Source organism: Vigna unguiculata, chromosome 1, assembly GCF_004118075.2.
Source record: "Vigna unguiculata cultivar IT97K-499-35 chromosome 1, ASM411807v1, whole genome shotgun sequence".
Taxonomy (NCBI): Eukaryota; Viridiplantae; Streptophyta; class Magnoliopsida; order Fabales; family Fabaceae; genus Vigna; species Vigna unguiculata.
The window spans coordinates 29,415,744-29,432,221 of NC_040279.1; the positions used below are offsets into that span (position 1 = coordinate 29,415,744).

The 16,478-nt window shown below is 26.0% G+C and overlaps 1 protein-coding gene across 2 annotated transcripts; it reads left to right on the forward strand.

Annotated features, from left to right (window-relative positions):
* The first annotated feature begins 13,054 nt into the window (after positions 1-13,054).
* On the forward strand, positions 13,055-16,413 carry LOC114193657 (guanylate kinase 2). 2 transcript variants are annotated; one of them, XM_028083544.1, is made up of 11 exons: positions 13,055-13,267; positions 13,807-13,848; positions 13,960-14,067; positions 14,189-14,262; positions 14,336-14,462; positions 14,598-14,960; positions 15,114-15,235; positions 15,318-15,453; positions 15,537-15,579; positions 15,672-15,774; positions 15,848-16,413. In XM_028083544.1, the coding sequence occupies exons 2-11, from the start codon at positions 13,846-13,848 to the stop codon at positions 15,963-15,965; spliced, it is 1,197 nt and encodes a 398-aa protein (XP_027939345.1). In that variant the 5' UTR covers positions 13,055-13,267; positions 13,807-13,845; the 3' UTR covers positions 15,966-16,413. The 2 variants fall into 2 exon arrangements, with proteins under 2 accessions (XP_027939345.1, XP_027939352.1); XM_028083551.1 differs by lacking the exon at positions 13,055-13,267 and adding an exon at positions 13,306-13,326.
* Positions 16,414-16,478: the final 65 nt, after the last annotated feature.

The window sequence follows — 16,478 nt, forward strand, 5'->3', positions numbered from 1 at the left end:
ACGATAGATAAAAAACATAAAAAAATGACATAATCAAAAATTTAATATATAAAGGATACACGTAATGTTAAATATAAAAAATATATGGTTATATAAATATCAAACAAGAGTATCAAATACTAACTGAATAAAGATGAAATAATTATGAAAAAGAGTAAAAATCACTAAATGTGTATCTATTAATAAATTACGAAGCTTGGAAAAAAAATAATACAAGTTTTGCAAGTTACCTAATAAATTAAAATTGTTGTACTAATTAAAAAAAGGGAGGAGAAAGGTAAGGAATGGAACAAGACAAATTTGTGTATATACTTATCTTGTTCTCATATCTCATTAAAAAAAACTCAGATAATATAGTGAATTATTAAAAGAAATCAAATTATGTACACATTCATAGTGTTAAAAAATCAATGAACATTTTAAAATAAAGATAAATTATATTGAATAAAAAATATGAGGAAATAGACAATATATAAAAAGGAGATACTTAAATTTATTATTTTAACATTTTAAAATAAAGATAAATTAAAATAATGCCTTGTATTTCTCTCTTAATTCTTTCTCAAAATACTTCTAATGTTCATACCTAATTGATATAGAAAAGTTTCAAGTACAAGTGCATACAATAGTGAAATGAATAGGTTCATTTTCTGATCCGGTGTCCATCTCGTCCAGTTCTGAAATGCAAATTGGATAATAAAAGTGCACCAAATATTTAATCCAACATTGTTTGGCTGTTTCTTGGAAACTTTTTTGTTTATGTTTTGGAAGCTTTTTTGTCAATCAGCACCCAACGTTTTCCTTTGTCTTTTGAAAGCGAGTTTAGGTTTAGCCAAAACCAAAACTCATGTCATGTTTCATCAATTAATTATCCACCCACTTTCTCTCCACAAAAAAACCCTAACCTCTCTTTATCGGGTCTTCACTACACAGTAGAAGAGACATGCTTCAAGACTTTGACTAAAGAATCTTTCGAGGAGCCTTAGATTTGAATCATGCAACTTTATGTCCAAAACTTTCTTAAACAAACCAACAAAACCAAAAGGAATCTTTCGCATGAATTATTAAAGAAAATCTCTAATATCTTATAACTTAAAATAAAAACTTATTTCAGCCAACAATTTTAAAGAGGTTTTCAATACACTTTTTGTACTATTTTTAGATTTTTAATTTAGTTATTGGCTGATACCCTAAAAAAAGTTATTGACATTCTTCGTAAAATGTTTTGGATCATCCAAAATGCTAAAGACCTAATCAAGTTGTACAATTTGCAAAAAGGTATGTTGAGCTATTACTATGATGAAAAAACAATTAAAAAAGTTGAGATATTTTGTCATTGCTCCACCTCCACTAATCTATGGTTATTGCATTTAAGTGCCCTATTGACTATAAGCAAAACCTGGAATCAAAAGCATATATCCACCTGAAATAGTGTTCTTTTACAACTTCTGAAAATTAATAAACTATTATTAAGCACTCAACATCATTGAAATATTTTCGCAAAATTAAAGCGAGAATAAAGTAAAAAGTGCCCTACACTCCAGATGAAAAGTGGAGAAGTTGATTAGAATAATAATAATATTATTAAAGTAACTTTTTTGTATCTTTGAAGCATTTTGAGTGGCTAAGACCAATTATTATGATTTATTATATATTAACATGTAATGTTATAATTGTTGTTTTTTTATCAACGGATCGCCGTAAGGAAATGACTCGTTAAGAAGTTAACAATTAATTTCAGTGATTAAAAATGGTCTGTTTAATGATTTTATATAATAAAAAATATTAAATAATAAAATAGTTACTATTATAAATAAAAAAATATAATTGATTATTAAATTGGTTCTTAATTAATTATAAATTAATTTAAAAATTAATATTTTTGATAGTTATTATTTTGTGACTAATTTTCTTCTTTTTATTTTTTGTATCAGTAAAAAATTAATTTAAATTAAAAATAGAGCATTTAAGAGATATTCTAACCCATTTACAAAAAGATGAAAGAGAGGTGCACTGCATCTCTAAAATCTGTCAAAGATACAACTTACAACTTTCATGTACAAAAAATTAAGGCTTTCTTAGACATTGCACAAAAAAAATATATATCAAAAGAATCTTTGAACAACGTCTAAGCAACATTTTTAATAAAAAAAATAAAACTGATAATTAAAATCTTAATAACTAAATTTTAAAAATTAATTTAAAGATTAATTATAATTATTTATTATAATAATGATTATTTTAACAATTAATAACTTTTTGTTTCATTAGTATCTAAATAAATCATTATGATACTTAAGAACTTTTGATGATCGTTGATAAAATAAGTTTATTTGAAGTGAATAACAATTGAAATTATTTATCAATTTTATCCTCTAAAATACGGTGCTCATTTTAGATGAGATGGATTCAGCTAACAATCTTGACTTCTAACTATTTGATTTTAAATAGTGTCTATAACGAATATTTTATGATGCTTTCCTTTTATAATTATATTATTAATATTCAGCAGCTTTGCTAACTTTATTTAATGTGTATTATTCAAATCAACAATTTATTAATTTTATGTATACTATATTGTTAATAAGACATATTCGGTAAATGTTCAACGTTTCATTAGTATATTACAACTCTTTCTACCCGTGGCCCGGAGGGCCATGATCTCAAATATTTTTGATTTTTTTTAAATTATATATTTATTTTTAAAAAATTTAAAATTTTTAAATTTAGATAATATATTTTACAAATTGGTGGAAATTAAATTATGTTTTTTCTTATTTCTTTTACAAAAGTACAATATTTTATTTTAATAAATAATAAAACATAAAATAAATATAACAAAAAAATAAAAATATTTAGGTTTAATAATTTTTTTTATTTTAATTTTTGTCTAAAAATGTCAAATTGTAATTACAAAATCATGACCAAATTAAGACTAAAACAATTGGAACATTAACTTCATATCTTTGAAATCAGGAATCAAAAGAGTAATTAAACCAAATATTTATTAAGAAATTTTTTAATTAAACCAAATATTTATTAATATTTTTTTTTTATCATTATCCTTTTAGTTTTTGACAAAATTGTATTCATCTCTCACTCACTCTCATATATTTTTTTTAGAAACAAACTCATTATTTTTGTTCTCATTTGTCATTTGTTCTTCTTTCTTGAAAAAAATGCAACTCTCTATTGTCTAATTTGATAATAAAATATTAGTTTAATAGTTATTATCATTATCTTTTATCTCATGAACATTTGTATATTTATTTTTTATGAATATAGAAGAAAAAATAATATATATATATATATATATATATATATATATATATATATATATATATATATACGCATCTTTTCATAGTTTTTAATTATGACTTGATCATAATATATATATATATATTATAATTATGTTTCTTAATTTGTTATAAGATTATGATAAACTAATGTATAATATTATTTTCTTAAATGATAGGCATATTAATGAGAAATAAAATAATAGATTATTTTTAAAATAAGAAAAAAAGAAGTGTGAAAATGAAAATAAGATAAATTTTACTTTTTCACCTCTTTTGAAGTATTATAGTAATGATCCAATTGTTCAATTAAAAAAATATTTTTTGAAACAATATACTAATGATTCAGTTTAATTATAAAAAATTATATTACTCTGATTTCTCCAAAATTTTTAATTAAGATCTGCAACTATTTTCTACACCTCAAAATATTTAATCGAGTTGTAGAATGTAAAATCTATATATAAAAATTAAAAACACAACACTAAGCGATCACTAAAAGAACCAATAATTAACGAATTTAACACATCCATATATAATTTATACACATATATATAATATCAGCTGATATTTTCATCAATAACTAAATACTCATATTCTTTAAAGTGAATTACTTGTTTTAAAAAATGAAATCTTTATAAAATACAAATAATTATAGCTTTTTTTTTTCTTAAATTCACTTCGACAATTTTTTAGATTAAAAAGTGACAAAGTCAATTGATACCAAGGTGAATTATTCTTCAGATGCTACAACAATAGATATATATAAAAAAAAAATAGAGACATGCTAATCTCAGCTAATGCTTAATTTAACAGTGCAAAAACTATTCACTTATTGAAATTCAACTTGGAATCTGCTACGATTTATGGAATAAAATACATGGTTAGTTTATGGTTTTGTATTCGTCAGTACTTATCTTTAGGGATAAATATTCCCATATTCTAAATAATATTCTTATACTATCCTAAACCCTAATTGCCAAGTTAACAGAGTTTGGCTGCTATAGAACAAAATCTACGTATAATACAAGGCACTGTAATTCTGGACTGTAGTGAAATGCTACAATAACTATAACTATAAAAGATGATGACGAAAATCTCACATCAATAAAGTAATTTAATAATATTTAAATAAGGTGTAAATTTTATCTTATAAATTTAGTTTTATAAAATTAAATTAAATTTAAAATTCACTTCTAAAATAATATCATATTATTATTTTTAAAAAATTATCTTAACGAAATCTTTTTGACATTCTATCTATTTAGTCCAATATACTTAGACGTGAAAGAGAATCTGTTGAAAGTCTCGTTCCGCATCTTCCGAAACTCTATTTTGAAAACACTTTTTTTAATTGTGGATAGATAAAACCCAAATGACCTAAAGTTAAAATCTAGAGGGTACATATATAAATGATAAGACATATTTGAGTGACAAGATGTGAGAGAATAATGTTGGAATATAAGTGTCTCGGGTTTTGCAGAAAGAGAAGAATCCTTCTACAGAGTTGGAAGAGTGAGTTTAGGTTGCTTTCTTTGTGGGTCAACTGATATGAAAGATTAAAGAATTTGTTCATTTGACTCATTCTGCCGACTTAATGGAAGAAGAAATTTAATTGTTCTCTCTCTATCCTTTCAGAGAAAGAAGAAATGATTAATTAAACTTTAGTCAAGACAGGAAATTAAATTAATCGATTTGAAATAGCACATTCACAATTACTGTAAATTTTATCTTATAAATTAATTTTATAAATTTAAATTAAATTTAAATTTACTTTTTAAAATATAGATATAAATTTTATTTTATAAAATAGAATTGAACTTAAAATTATTTTTTAAAATAATAATTAAAATTTTAAATTTCTCAACCTGTCATATTAATGTACCGGCTTCTAGGGTTGTATTTATACAAAAATGAAGGTCAGAATTTGATTTTCAATAATCGAATACTGACCTATTTTAAAAATTGTGCTGGTCATGTAAATATAAAGTACAATAGAAGAATATAAAGAAAAAGAAAAACTGTGCTACTTTCAAAAATAAAATCGAAGTTGAAGATGGTGACAACGATGACAAAGGGATGATGGTAACATAGGTAGTGCAACAAATAAGTCATAAATATTGAGAAAAGTGAAGGAGAGAAGGGAATAATGGAAAAAAATAATCGATCGTGATATTTATTGACAACTAATTATTAATATCTTTTTTATTAATAATGAATTTGTGATTATCAATAATTATTAATAATAATTTTTATTATTTTTTTATTATCTTTTTAATTATGTAATTATAAAATGTTTTTGAACTCAGAATATTATATTTCATTTAAATCAATTTTTTTTATCTTGGTTTCATGAAATATTTTGAGTAAGACATGCGATTTTAAAATAAGGAGTTATTGATTTAAAGTTATTCAACTTGAACCTTAATTTAACCTTAATTTAACGTGATATTAATTTTAAGTTTATAATATATTTAAGTATCCGTTATGTATATACCGTATGTTATGTTTTTATAATGTTACATATAGTTCAACTAACGTGTATTTTACTCCATGTTGCCGGTTTTGAAATGTTGAATTACGTTTTCAAGTATTGAAAATCTTGTCACCAGAATTTTTCATAAACAAGAAATCATATAATCATTTATATTACATCTTTGCTATCAGACTTATCAGTAACGTGCTATTTCCGTTAAGTTTTTTATCAGTAAAAAAAATTATTTAACTTTATTAACATTGTTTGATAAACAAATATATTTTTTAAACAGTACTTCAAAAATAAATACCTATTTTAAAAATGTTAGTTTTTTATTTTTATATTTATATATTTATTTGCTTATTTTTTAAAATAAATGTATATATTCGGTAAGATTTTATTACTATTTTCTTTTTGTTTTCCTACGTTCATAAGTTCGGATGTTATTAGTTTTTTTTTATATAAGTTGATTTTTGTTTATAACATAAGATATTGGTAATGACATATAATAAATAATTCTCTGATATTTTTATATGACATTTTTTACTTTGATTATCATACTATTTTATAATATTTATTTTAAAATTATTATACTTATGTTCATATTGATAGATAATACATTACACTTATTTTTTACCCATTACATAAATTAATAAGATGAAACTACGACTTTTATTTAAAAGAACGATATATTTATTTTATTGTAATTTTGACTAGAATATTTTAAGGTATAGTTTAAGATGAATAATATAATACACCGTATAACAATTAAAAGTAAAAAAGATAATTTAAATAATGAATAGTTTTAAAAAAAATAATTAAAACTATTAAATACATCAAAATATCTTTTTATTTGTAACATTCCATATTTAACTGTCTAAACCCATTAAACAAGACATTTCATGACTGATAAAGATCAAATCATATAATAGAATTCTAACATATCAGTATTATAAGTATCATATTACCGTTATTACAAGATAAAATAAATTGAAATACAAATATTATACATGATCATCTAAATGATTGAAGTTTTTTTAAAATATAAAAACTAAACTTTAAAATAAGATCTAAACAAGTGCATTTTCTCTTCTTTGCACTAATCTGACTACAGAATCTTCAATTACTAACACTAATCAAGTAATTAATATAAAAGAAAACAAACACCAGAAAATAAGACACGGATAAAAAGGTAAACTAATGTAATCAGAAGATTAAATCATTTATAAATAAAGTTACACACATCATGCAATATTTATCATTTAATTTCATATATAAACTTAAGACTTGTAGTGACATCTCATGCTCTGCATACCAGTATATAAAGAGTTATAGTCTACCACATACAAGGTTAGTCCATTAAAACATTTGGTCAAGGTAAAACCCCTAGGCTAGGACCTCCTGCTCCTTTCACCACATGCCTCATTCCTTTTACTTGAAAATTTGAATGATTATTAGAGTGTCATGATAACTTTCAATTATACCACTACATCAATGCATACACTATACAATTCAATACTAATTCTCCTTGAATTAGTATCAACAAATTCTAATTCATCAAGTATCTCTCAATCAATCATAATGAGAACTATAAAAATACTTCACATCAAACCACAAAAACACCTTAAAACAGTCAAATAATAGAAACATACAAAATTGGGCAAATAACATTATACATAAAGTACATCAAAATGGTGAAAATCATTTATCTAACCATAGACTTCAAAACAAAGGTCTCACTGGTCAAAGTGAGAAATCATGTGTCCAGGATCAGCTGCCAAATTTTCAGTTCGATCCGGCTATTAACGAAGCGAAAATCTTCATTTTACTACAGGAGCTCAAATAAAAAAACAAGTTGGCGCCCAACGTTGGAAAAGTGGCGTCAGACGACACCAAGTCAGGGAACTAGCCAATGGCGGATCTTCACCAAAATTTTTGGGAGAGCTAAAATAATATACTCAAAATTTATATATTTAATATTACTATGAATAATTCAATAAAAATGAATACATAATCTAATATATCTATAACTATAAAAAGAATTACACATATATAAAGGAATGTCTATCGTTTTTTCATATTTTTGAACTCATGATAATTGAATAATTAAATTTTTCAATTAACTTTTTTCTATGTAAATAATCAAATTATCTGCAAAATATTCACCTTCCATTTTATTCAAAAAGTCTTCAAACCCAACTTTTTGCTTTTAGTCCACAAAAATTGTACTATGAAGGGTTTGCAACAAACCACATCAAACCGTTCAACATACAACTCATCAATTCAACAAATCTCATCAAATAATTCAAAATACAAGTCATTAATTCAACAAACAACAAAAAACCAGCTTTCCATGAGACAACTTAGACAACCCAAAAGAGTACCAAATCCTCCTTCAAAACTAATAGAGCTCACAACTCAACAAGGAACAACATAATCATGACCAGGGAACATCATTAGAACCATTGATCATTGGAAATTCACAAAGAACATTCATATGACCCATGCGGGCCAAGGTTTCCCACATACACAAAAATTAAAATTAGACAAGGGAAAATGGTAGAAAATCAACTTACTCAGCTTAAAAAATTGTCCAGACATAATTAAAGAGCTCGTCACATGGTCACTCTAGCGGTCTTTGATCTTCAAACAGATGGACACAAGAGTGAGAAATCTAAAAAGAAAGATGAGAACTCTAGGACAAAAGTTTTTTAAAGAGATAAAGTGTTTGTAATAATGAATTTCGTTTATAAAATTTCTATTTATATTTTAACAGTTTAATATTAAAATAATTGAGTATTCATTATTTTAAACACTTTATCAATTTTAAACTAGGTCCTCACATTATTAATAAAATTTATATAAAACGAGCATTTTGTTTACATGTTTATTTTTATCCTTTTATATTTACCAATAATTATTTTAATAATTATTTCGTAAATACATTTATTAATCATTCGTAATTTAATACGTAAGCTTAAAGTCTTTCGGTTAGTTGAACTAGGTTTATTAATCAAATTCGCTGCAAAAATCATGCTTTTTAATATTGGGTTGAATTTTGAATCCTATAGAATTTAATTAGAACCAAACTAATGAAGTAAACTTAAATGCAATTAAGTTATGTAAATGAAATTGCCTATGAGATGGAGCATTTAAAAACTTGGCCATCACAATTGACCATGACCTTTTAGACTTATGATAAAGAAATAATGAGCGTTTACTTATTAGAGCTATATGCCAACAAAAAAAATAATAACAAAACAGAAAAAAAAATGAAGGAATGAATTTTGAGGCCATGAGAAATAAAAATATGAACTCATTCATTATAAGCTTTTAATTAATCTTTATTTTTCATAATTTTTTTCACTAAATTTGAGTGTGCAATAATAACCTTTATCATAATATTCTACTATTCACAATTTTGGTTAAAATAAATATATGTTTAATATATAACATCTAAAATTAGAAGGTTTATTTAATTGGAAATTACATTTTTTTTCTATTCTTTCAAAACATGATTTTTTTACTTAAAATATCATCAGAATATATGAGAATATGTGTCTCATCAATATTTTTAATATAATGTTAAGACTATTTACATATAAAAATAATTATATAATTAAAAATACGCTGTACAATAACTAATATGATAATTAAATAGGTTTATAATCATATTTTTATACTTATGACAATGATTAAATTTTTTATTTAATGTAATTTTTTTATATATTTTTTAAATAAGCTAAAGTGATTTTTTATATCAGATTAACTTTAACATCATTTAGAAAATATTTAATTAAATGTGTGTTCTTTTGAGATGATGAATTTGAGGGAGAGTGAGTGAATGAATTTATATGAATTTCAAAATAAAATTTGTGTTGTTTCTTTCAAAGAATTTGAAGATGAGAGGGAGTAGATTTATGAGTAAAGTTTGTGGGTGATTTGAGAGGGAGTAGATTTATAATAAATACATAATTTTTTTAATAAATTAAAATATAAAATTACCATTTTACTCTTAAGATAAAAATTAATATACTACTATTATTATTATTATAATCATTATATATAACATATATTATTATTATAATATACATTATTATAATTATTATATATATACATATATAACATATATATATATATATATATACATATATAATATATATATATATATATATATATATATATAATATTATTGTTATTATTATAAAGCCAATACATAACACCACCCAAACTCACACTCATGAATCTCCTTTACACACAATGCAAGCAAAAACAAAATTGAGTCTGGACACATAGAAAACAGCTGACACCACAAGGATATAGTGGTAAATCATCGGTTGATTCCTGCAAATCACTTCTAAAGTGATCACATAAAATAAAGAGCATATCTCACAAATCAACTATGTTTCTCTCTCCCAAATTTATTCAAAAGAACATATAAAATATTCTAAATTTATTTCTTCTAATCACTTCAAACAAAAGATCAATAAACACGAACACACTCTAAAATTGATTTAATATAAGAATCACATTAAACTTTTTGTAAAAATCACAATAAAAAAATAAACAAAGATGAAATATTAAATTATTATTACTACCAGATAAATATACTATCAAACCAAATTAAATAATATCATATACACTAAAAAGTAAAAATGAAAATTTGTCCTTTTATATATATATATATATATATATATATATATATATATATATATATATATATATATATTAATTTCTTTCTTTAGTGTCATTATGATTTATCATACAAGTTTTACTAGTAATGAAAAAAGTTGCACAGGTAAAAATATAAATATAAAAATATACAATAATTTGAACAGTGTCAAAGTCAATTTCCAAAAAAGTTAAATATATGCTTTATTTAATTAGTAAATTCAATAAATTGTAGCTAAATATTCAACCATAATAGTGTCAAAAATAATATAATCTAAAATAGTTCTCAAAAAATATAAATAATAAAAATCAATATAATCAATTAAAATTAAGCCATTAATTATCAACATAACTTAAAAGATTAACCTTTTAAAAATTCATATGGTGACATATGCAATAAAAAGTCATTCCTTATTTAAGTACTAAACATAGCTCATAGCTCATGCCAAATAACAAGTTGCATCTTCTAGTTCTAAGATATTTTCTTTTGCATTTCAAATTTTACCCCTTTTTTTTCCTATTTTACGCAAAGTTTGTTACAGCAGAATCAATGACAACAGAAAGGTACTTTGGCTAGATTGTTCGTCCCAACTAACCTACACAAATTTAAGATAAATTAATATATTAAATTCTATGTACTTTTAAATTATTCCTTTTAATCTTCTAAAAGATTTCAGTTAAATACTTATAATAACAAATATTTAATTAATATTTTGGTTTTAATATTTATTAAATTAATTTAATATAAAATTCAACGTGGTTACATATATTAAATTTATGTTAATACTGTAAAAGTGTGATCACGTATCAATATTTTTTTGTATATTTTTTGTTTACTTTACAATTAAATTTTTCTATTTTGAATTAGTGGAAAGAAAAAGGTGAGAAGACAGTGGATGAGATATATGTGAAGAAGAAAGGTACAAGAAGGTGAAGAAAGATGAAAACAAAAATAACCAAAATAAACTAAAAAAATAAAATCTAAGTAGTAATATCTGATCATTTTGTATTTACATCAATTTATCGATGCACTGATACTTCAACTTGGATTACGTATTTGTATCTGACACGTATTATATTTGATATTTTATGATGCTTTAACGATATTTATCAATAAATTATCTAATTTATAAAGTTATCATATGCTACAATAAAATCTTTGAATAATAATAAATTTTAGTGACAAAAAATAATTAGTCACTCTATAGTGACCAAATTGACAACTAAAATAGTTTCAAAAAATTATAATGGATAATTAAAATAGTTTCAATTATGAATTGATTTATAAATTAGTCACTAATATTAACTATCAGATTTTGGCTACCAAAATAATTAGTCTATAATTAGAAAATTTGGATTCACAAATTAACAATTATATATTTATTATGTTTGTAGGAATTATTCTATACTTTTCAATATTCATATATCACGTATCGTATCCTACTATTTTGAAAATAGACGTATTGACGTATTGAATACATGTTGTATCCGATATATGTATTGTATTGAAGACACGACATTAAATGTTTTCAAATAAAATTAAATTTTAATTGAAAAAAAAGTTAAATAATTATATTAAATTGACTCTACAAATATGTTGAGACTAAAATATTAATTAAATTTAATTATATTCTAAAATACATAATTTTTAATATTTACAAATTAATCCCACAAAACATTTTGATAATTCTTTAAAAATGTCATGAGTGTCAATTTAATAACTATAACTATAATTATAATCATAATCTTACTTTTGTAATGGAAGATCATTATTGCAGTATCTCTAAAGTGTATCACATTATTTAAAGGGAGTGAAATTCAATTACTTAAAGATAAATTGTTAGTTAACTGAAAATCTCAAATTAGAAAATGATGTTTTCAGGCTTGATCTATATTTGGAAAGATAACATTTATTGAGTAATATTTTTTTTGGTAAAGTTTCCTTCATTCTATAAGAATCCAACTTTTCCAATTTCAAATAAAAACTTTTACCGTAAAAATCCCATATCACTTCTATTAATTTTTTTTATACAAAATAGCACTATTATTTGATTCTTAGAAATTTTATGTAAATAATTTTTAGAAATATATTTTATCAATCAAATAAAATACAATAATTTTTAAGCATTACAATTTCCCAATTTATATCTATAAAGTAAATGGCCGATTCGGTATAATAATTACATATTTTACTTTTAGTATATAAAAAGTATTATAATATTAATATAAAAATATTAGTTTCGTTAATTTTAATTAAATTCAGTGAATAGTTGAGATAGTAAATGAAAATATATTTAATAGTTATCTTTTAAAAAGAAAAGTTAATACTAATATACAAATTAATGTAAAAGAGGACCCTTTATCATTTCACTTTTATTTTATAAACCCTAATTTATATTCTAACATTACAATTTCCACCTATGAAGAGAGTTGTCATATACCAAAATATATTAATCTTCGGTGGCTAGGGTTACTGAACAGGGTTATAGACGGAAACTGCAAAACTTAAATTAAATTAATATTCACAGCAAAAATAAATAAAAGAGTGAAAAATTTCAAAATGAATAAAAAAATAAAATGAAGAAGGAAGGTTCTCATCAGCACCGCAAAAGAAAACGAAAAAGAGGCCATTCTCCCTCCTTCTCTCATAATCCAAACCTGCCCCTTTTCCTTTTTGTTTTCTGCCTACAAATATGAATCATCTCTCACATTTTCTTCCACCTCCACCTTCCTTATTCTCTCGGTTTTGCTCCTTTCTTCCTCTGTTTCTTTCCTTTTCCTCACAACAAAAACTCATTTCCCCTCAACACGCATCGATTACAAGGTTGTTAATTGCTTCCCCTGCAATTCCTTCTTGTTCCCCTTTTCCCAAGTTTATTTAAGGTTGTCGGTGTAAACCTCGTCCAGATTTCAGATTTTGTCGCATTGCGATCTGGGTTTTGTTCTTTTGATCTTCTTTTTCTCCTAGCGTTGTCTTTGCTTCGTCTTCTTCTTTGGGTCTTGTAAATATCTGTTTTTCATTTGTTTGACCTGCTGGGATTCTTGATGGTTTCTGGCTTTAAAAAATAAATTAAAAAGTGTTTTCTAGTTTTCTATGGTGCGGGATCAGACAGATAAATTGAGAAAAAAAAAGGGGAAGCTTGGTGGATTTCTGTCACGCATTTATATAGTTTTTGTTTTTTTCTGGAAGCCGGGTTTGTCTCTGTAACTTTTGTCGTTGGGGTGTTCTGGTTGTTGATTTTTTTGTTACAACTTGTAATGGAGCTTCTGTACTGAAATTTCTTTACAATGGAAGTTTACATATATTGTTAGATCCCTTGGTTATTTATGTGGTATTAATCACTATTCATTTTTTTGGTTCAGGGTTTAGCTTAAACTAGGATTGTAGGCACAGATTTCTCTATGGTGAGCTTCTTCTTTTCTGCTATTTCATCAAGGATTGGATTTTTTTTTTTTAAATATGGATCGATGTGGTTTTGCTTTAATGTGTCCAATCTCTTTGGTTGTGATCGCTAGGGAGAAGCACCAGCATTGCATGTTGATGACCTGCAGGATGGGGCTCAAAATGGCCTTGAATTGAAAAACGGAACTTGCAAAGCAACTGCTACCATTGGTGATAAGACGGTGAGTTTGTGCAATATGTTAAAAGATAATTTGTATGTATGTTGTTGCTCATGATTAGATTAGTGTCTAGCCAAATCTTCTTCTGCCTAAAGCAAAAAGTGGGCCTCCATTTTTTTGACAGTATGTCATTGGTGGAGCTGATGATGGAACTTTGTCCATTGAAGTTCAAATTTTTGACCGTAATCTTGGAGAATGGTCAGTTTAAGGTTTCTCCGCTTCATAATTGTTGCTCACATGCTTTGTTGCTGATATCTATTTGAAATTTCAGGGTTCGTCCCACTGTGAGGGGCACCAAACCCGGATCGTGCAAAGGCCTTTCAGCAGTACCGTTGGAAGACAAAATACTGATTCTTAAGAAGGGTTCTAAGCCAGATGATCAAATATGGTTCCTGGAGGTTGGTGTTTCCCGCACAAAATCCTTGGCATATTCATATTTCAACAGAATATTACTGATGCATGGAAACACCAACCGTAGTAAATTTCTCATTATTGCCCAATATAAGTTAAATGTCTCAATATGCTATTGGCAGGTTGACACCCAATATGTTAGGCAGCAGCAAGAATATTTGGGGACTGAGGTAGTTGCATGGAGTAAAGGTGTGGTAGGAAAGGCTGAGAAGCCTGTTGTCATTAGTGGTCCTTCTGGAGTTGGCAAAGGGACATTGATATCAATGCTTATGAAGGAGTTTCCATCTATGTTTGGTTTTTCTGTGAGCCACACCACCCGTGCTCCGAGAGGTATGGAGAAGGATGGGGTCCACTATCATTTTACTGAGAAGAGTATAATGGAGAAAGAAATCAAAGAGGGAAAGTTTCTTGAGTTTGCTTCTGTCCATGGTAATCTGTATGGAACAAGTGTTGAGGCTGTGGAACTGGTGGCAGATGCAGGGAAAGTTAGTTTCCTGTGCTTAACTATTATTATGACTCATTTATTTGGAACCTTTGTTATTGTAGTATTATTTCCATGTTGTAAGATTGTTGTCCTTTAGATATTATTTTTAACTTCTCATTATCTGAGATAATGATTTTGTTTTTAATTGTTTCAGAGATGTATTCTTGATATTGATGTTCAAGGTGCAAGATCTGTGAGGGCTAGTTCTCTTGAAGCCATATTCATCTTTGTATGTCCCCCGTCAATGGAGGAGCTGGAGAAGCGCCTTCGTGACCGGTGAGTTGTTGTAACATGGTGAAGCTTTTTAGTTTTCAACGAGACCATGATTTTTTTGCTAAATTCAATGTTTTGGAATCAGAGGGACAGAGACTGAGGAACAGATCCTGAAGCGACTAAGGAACGCAAAGGCTGAGATTGAGCAAGGCAAATCTTCTCACATATTTGATTTCATCCTGTACAATGACAAACTTGTTGAGTCTTACGACAGACTTAAGGTAATTGTTTGTAAAACGAATACCTCCTTAATAATCTGAGATGTTTTATGACCATTAATTTTCCTCACTATTCACTGGTGCAGAAACTATTGGGACTTGATGATTATGTCACTACTCCTAAATCAGGTAAGAATTATCCTAGTAAAACACGGTATGTGGTTTCGTAATTTTAAAGCCACTAAGATTAATTGACGTGTTTAATCTTGTCAATGGAGCAGGCCCTGGAGAGGTTGATCTACCAATTGACCATTCAGTGTCAAAAATTGATAACAAAATCATCATAAACCGCATTTCCTCAGGAGAGAAGGAATCAAAGAATTTGTAAGCCTTCTGAACAAAAGTCACTCATTTCGCACCAAAGGGTATCAAACTGACTCATCCTTTGTGTTAACAGGATTATATTAGATGTTTCCTCACTAAAAGGAGGTGCACCTGGACGGACCAGAGGCCTAAATTTCCAAGCCATTGGCTCGTTCTCAAATGGATTGACTGAGATAGAGGGACTTAGCTAACATTCAATGGACCTGGCCAACTAACTTGGTTTTCAGAAAATGGGCACGTGATAAGGCTTTAGATTTACTTCTTAAAACAATTTTTTTACCCTTGTTGCGTTCTTTCATTGTTATGACTATTGAATTGATTTTAGAGTTGTGGATCACTCAATTATTATTCTCTGCATAGGCAATGAGATTATTTGTGTTTTGGCGTGTCAAAGAAGGCAAAATGTGGTATAAATTTCTGTATTCCCCCACCCTACCTGTAGATTAGGTGCTAGACTACCAATGGAGGTTAATTTCTAGCCATATGTTTTACCCTTTGAGTTTGTTGGATACACTTGTTGTATGTCAGAAATATCTTCGGTACATTCAAACAGTTGTATTGCGGTAGTCATGCAAAATCCATCTACATTTTTGGTAACGACACATTCACTTAGGAAGCTTTTGCCCCATTTTACTACCATTAGTGTTCCAACCTCAAAAGGGCTTTGCCTCATTTAACTTTTAGCCCCTACATGTACATGTGGT

Coding starts and splice junctions, on each gene's coding strand:
- LOC114193657 (XM_028083544.1), top strand. Junction 14,263..14,335: donor GACCGTAATCTTGGAGAATG/GTCAGTTTAAGG, acceptor TTGAAATTTCAG/GGTTCGTCCCACTGTGAGGG. Junction 15,775..15,847: donor GAGAAGGAATCAAAGAATTT/GTAAGCCTTCTG, acceptor TTGTGTTAACAG/GATTATATTAGATGTTTCCT.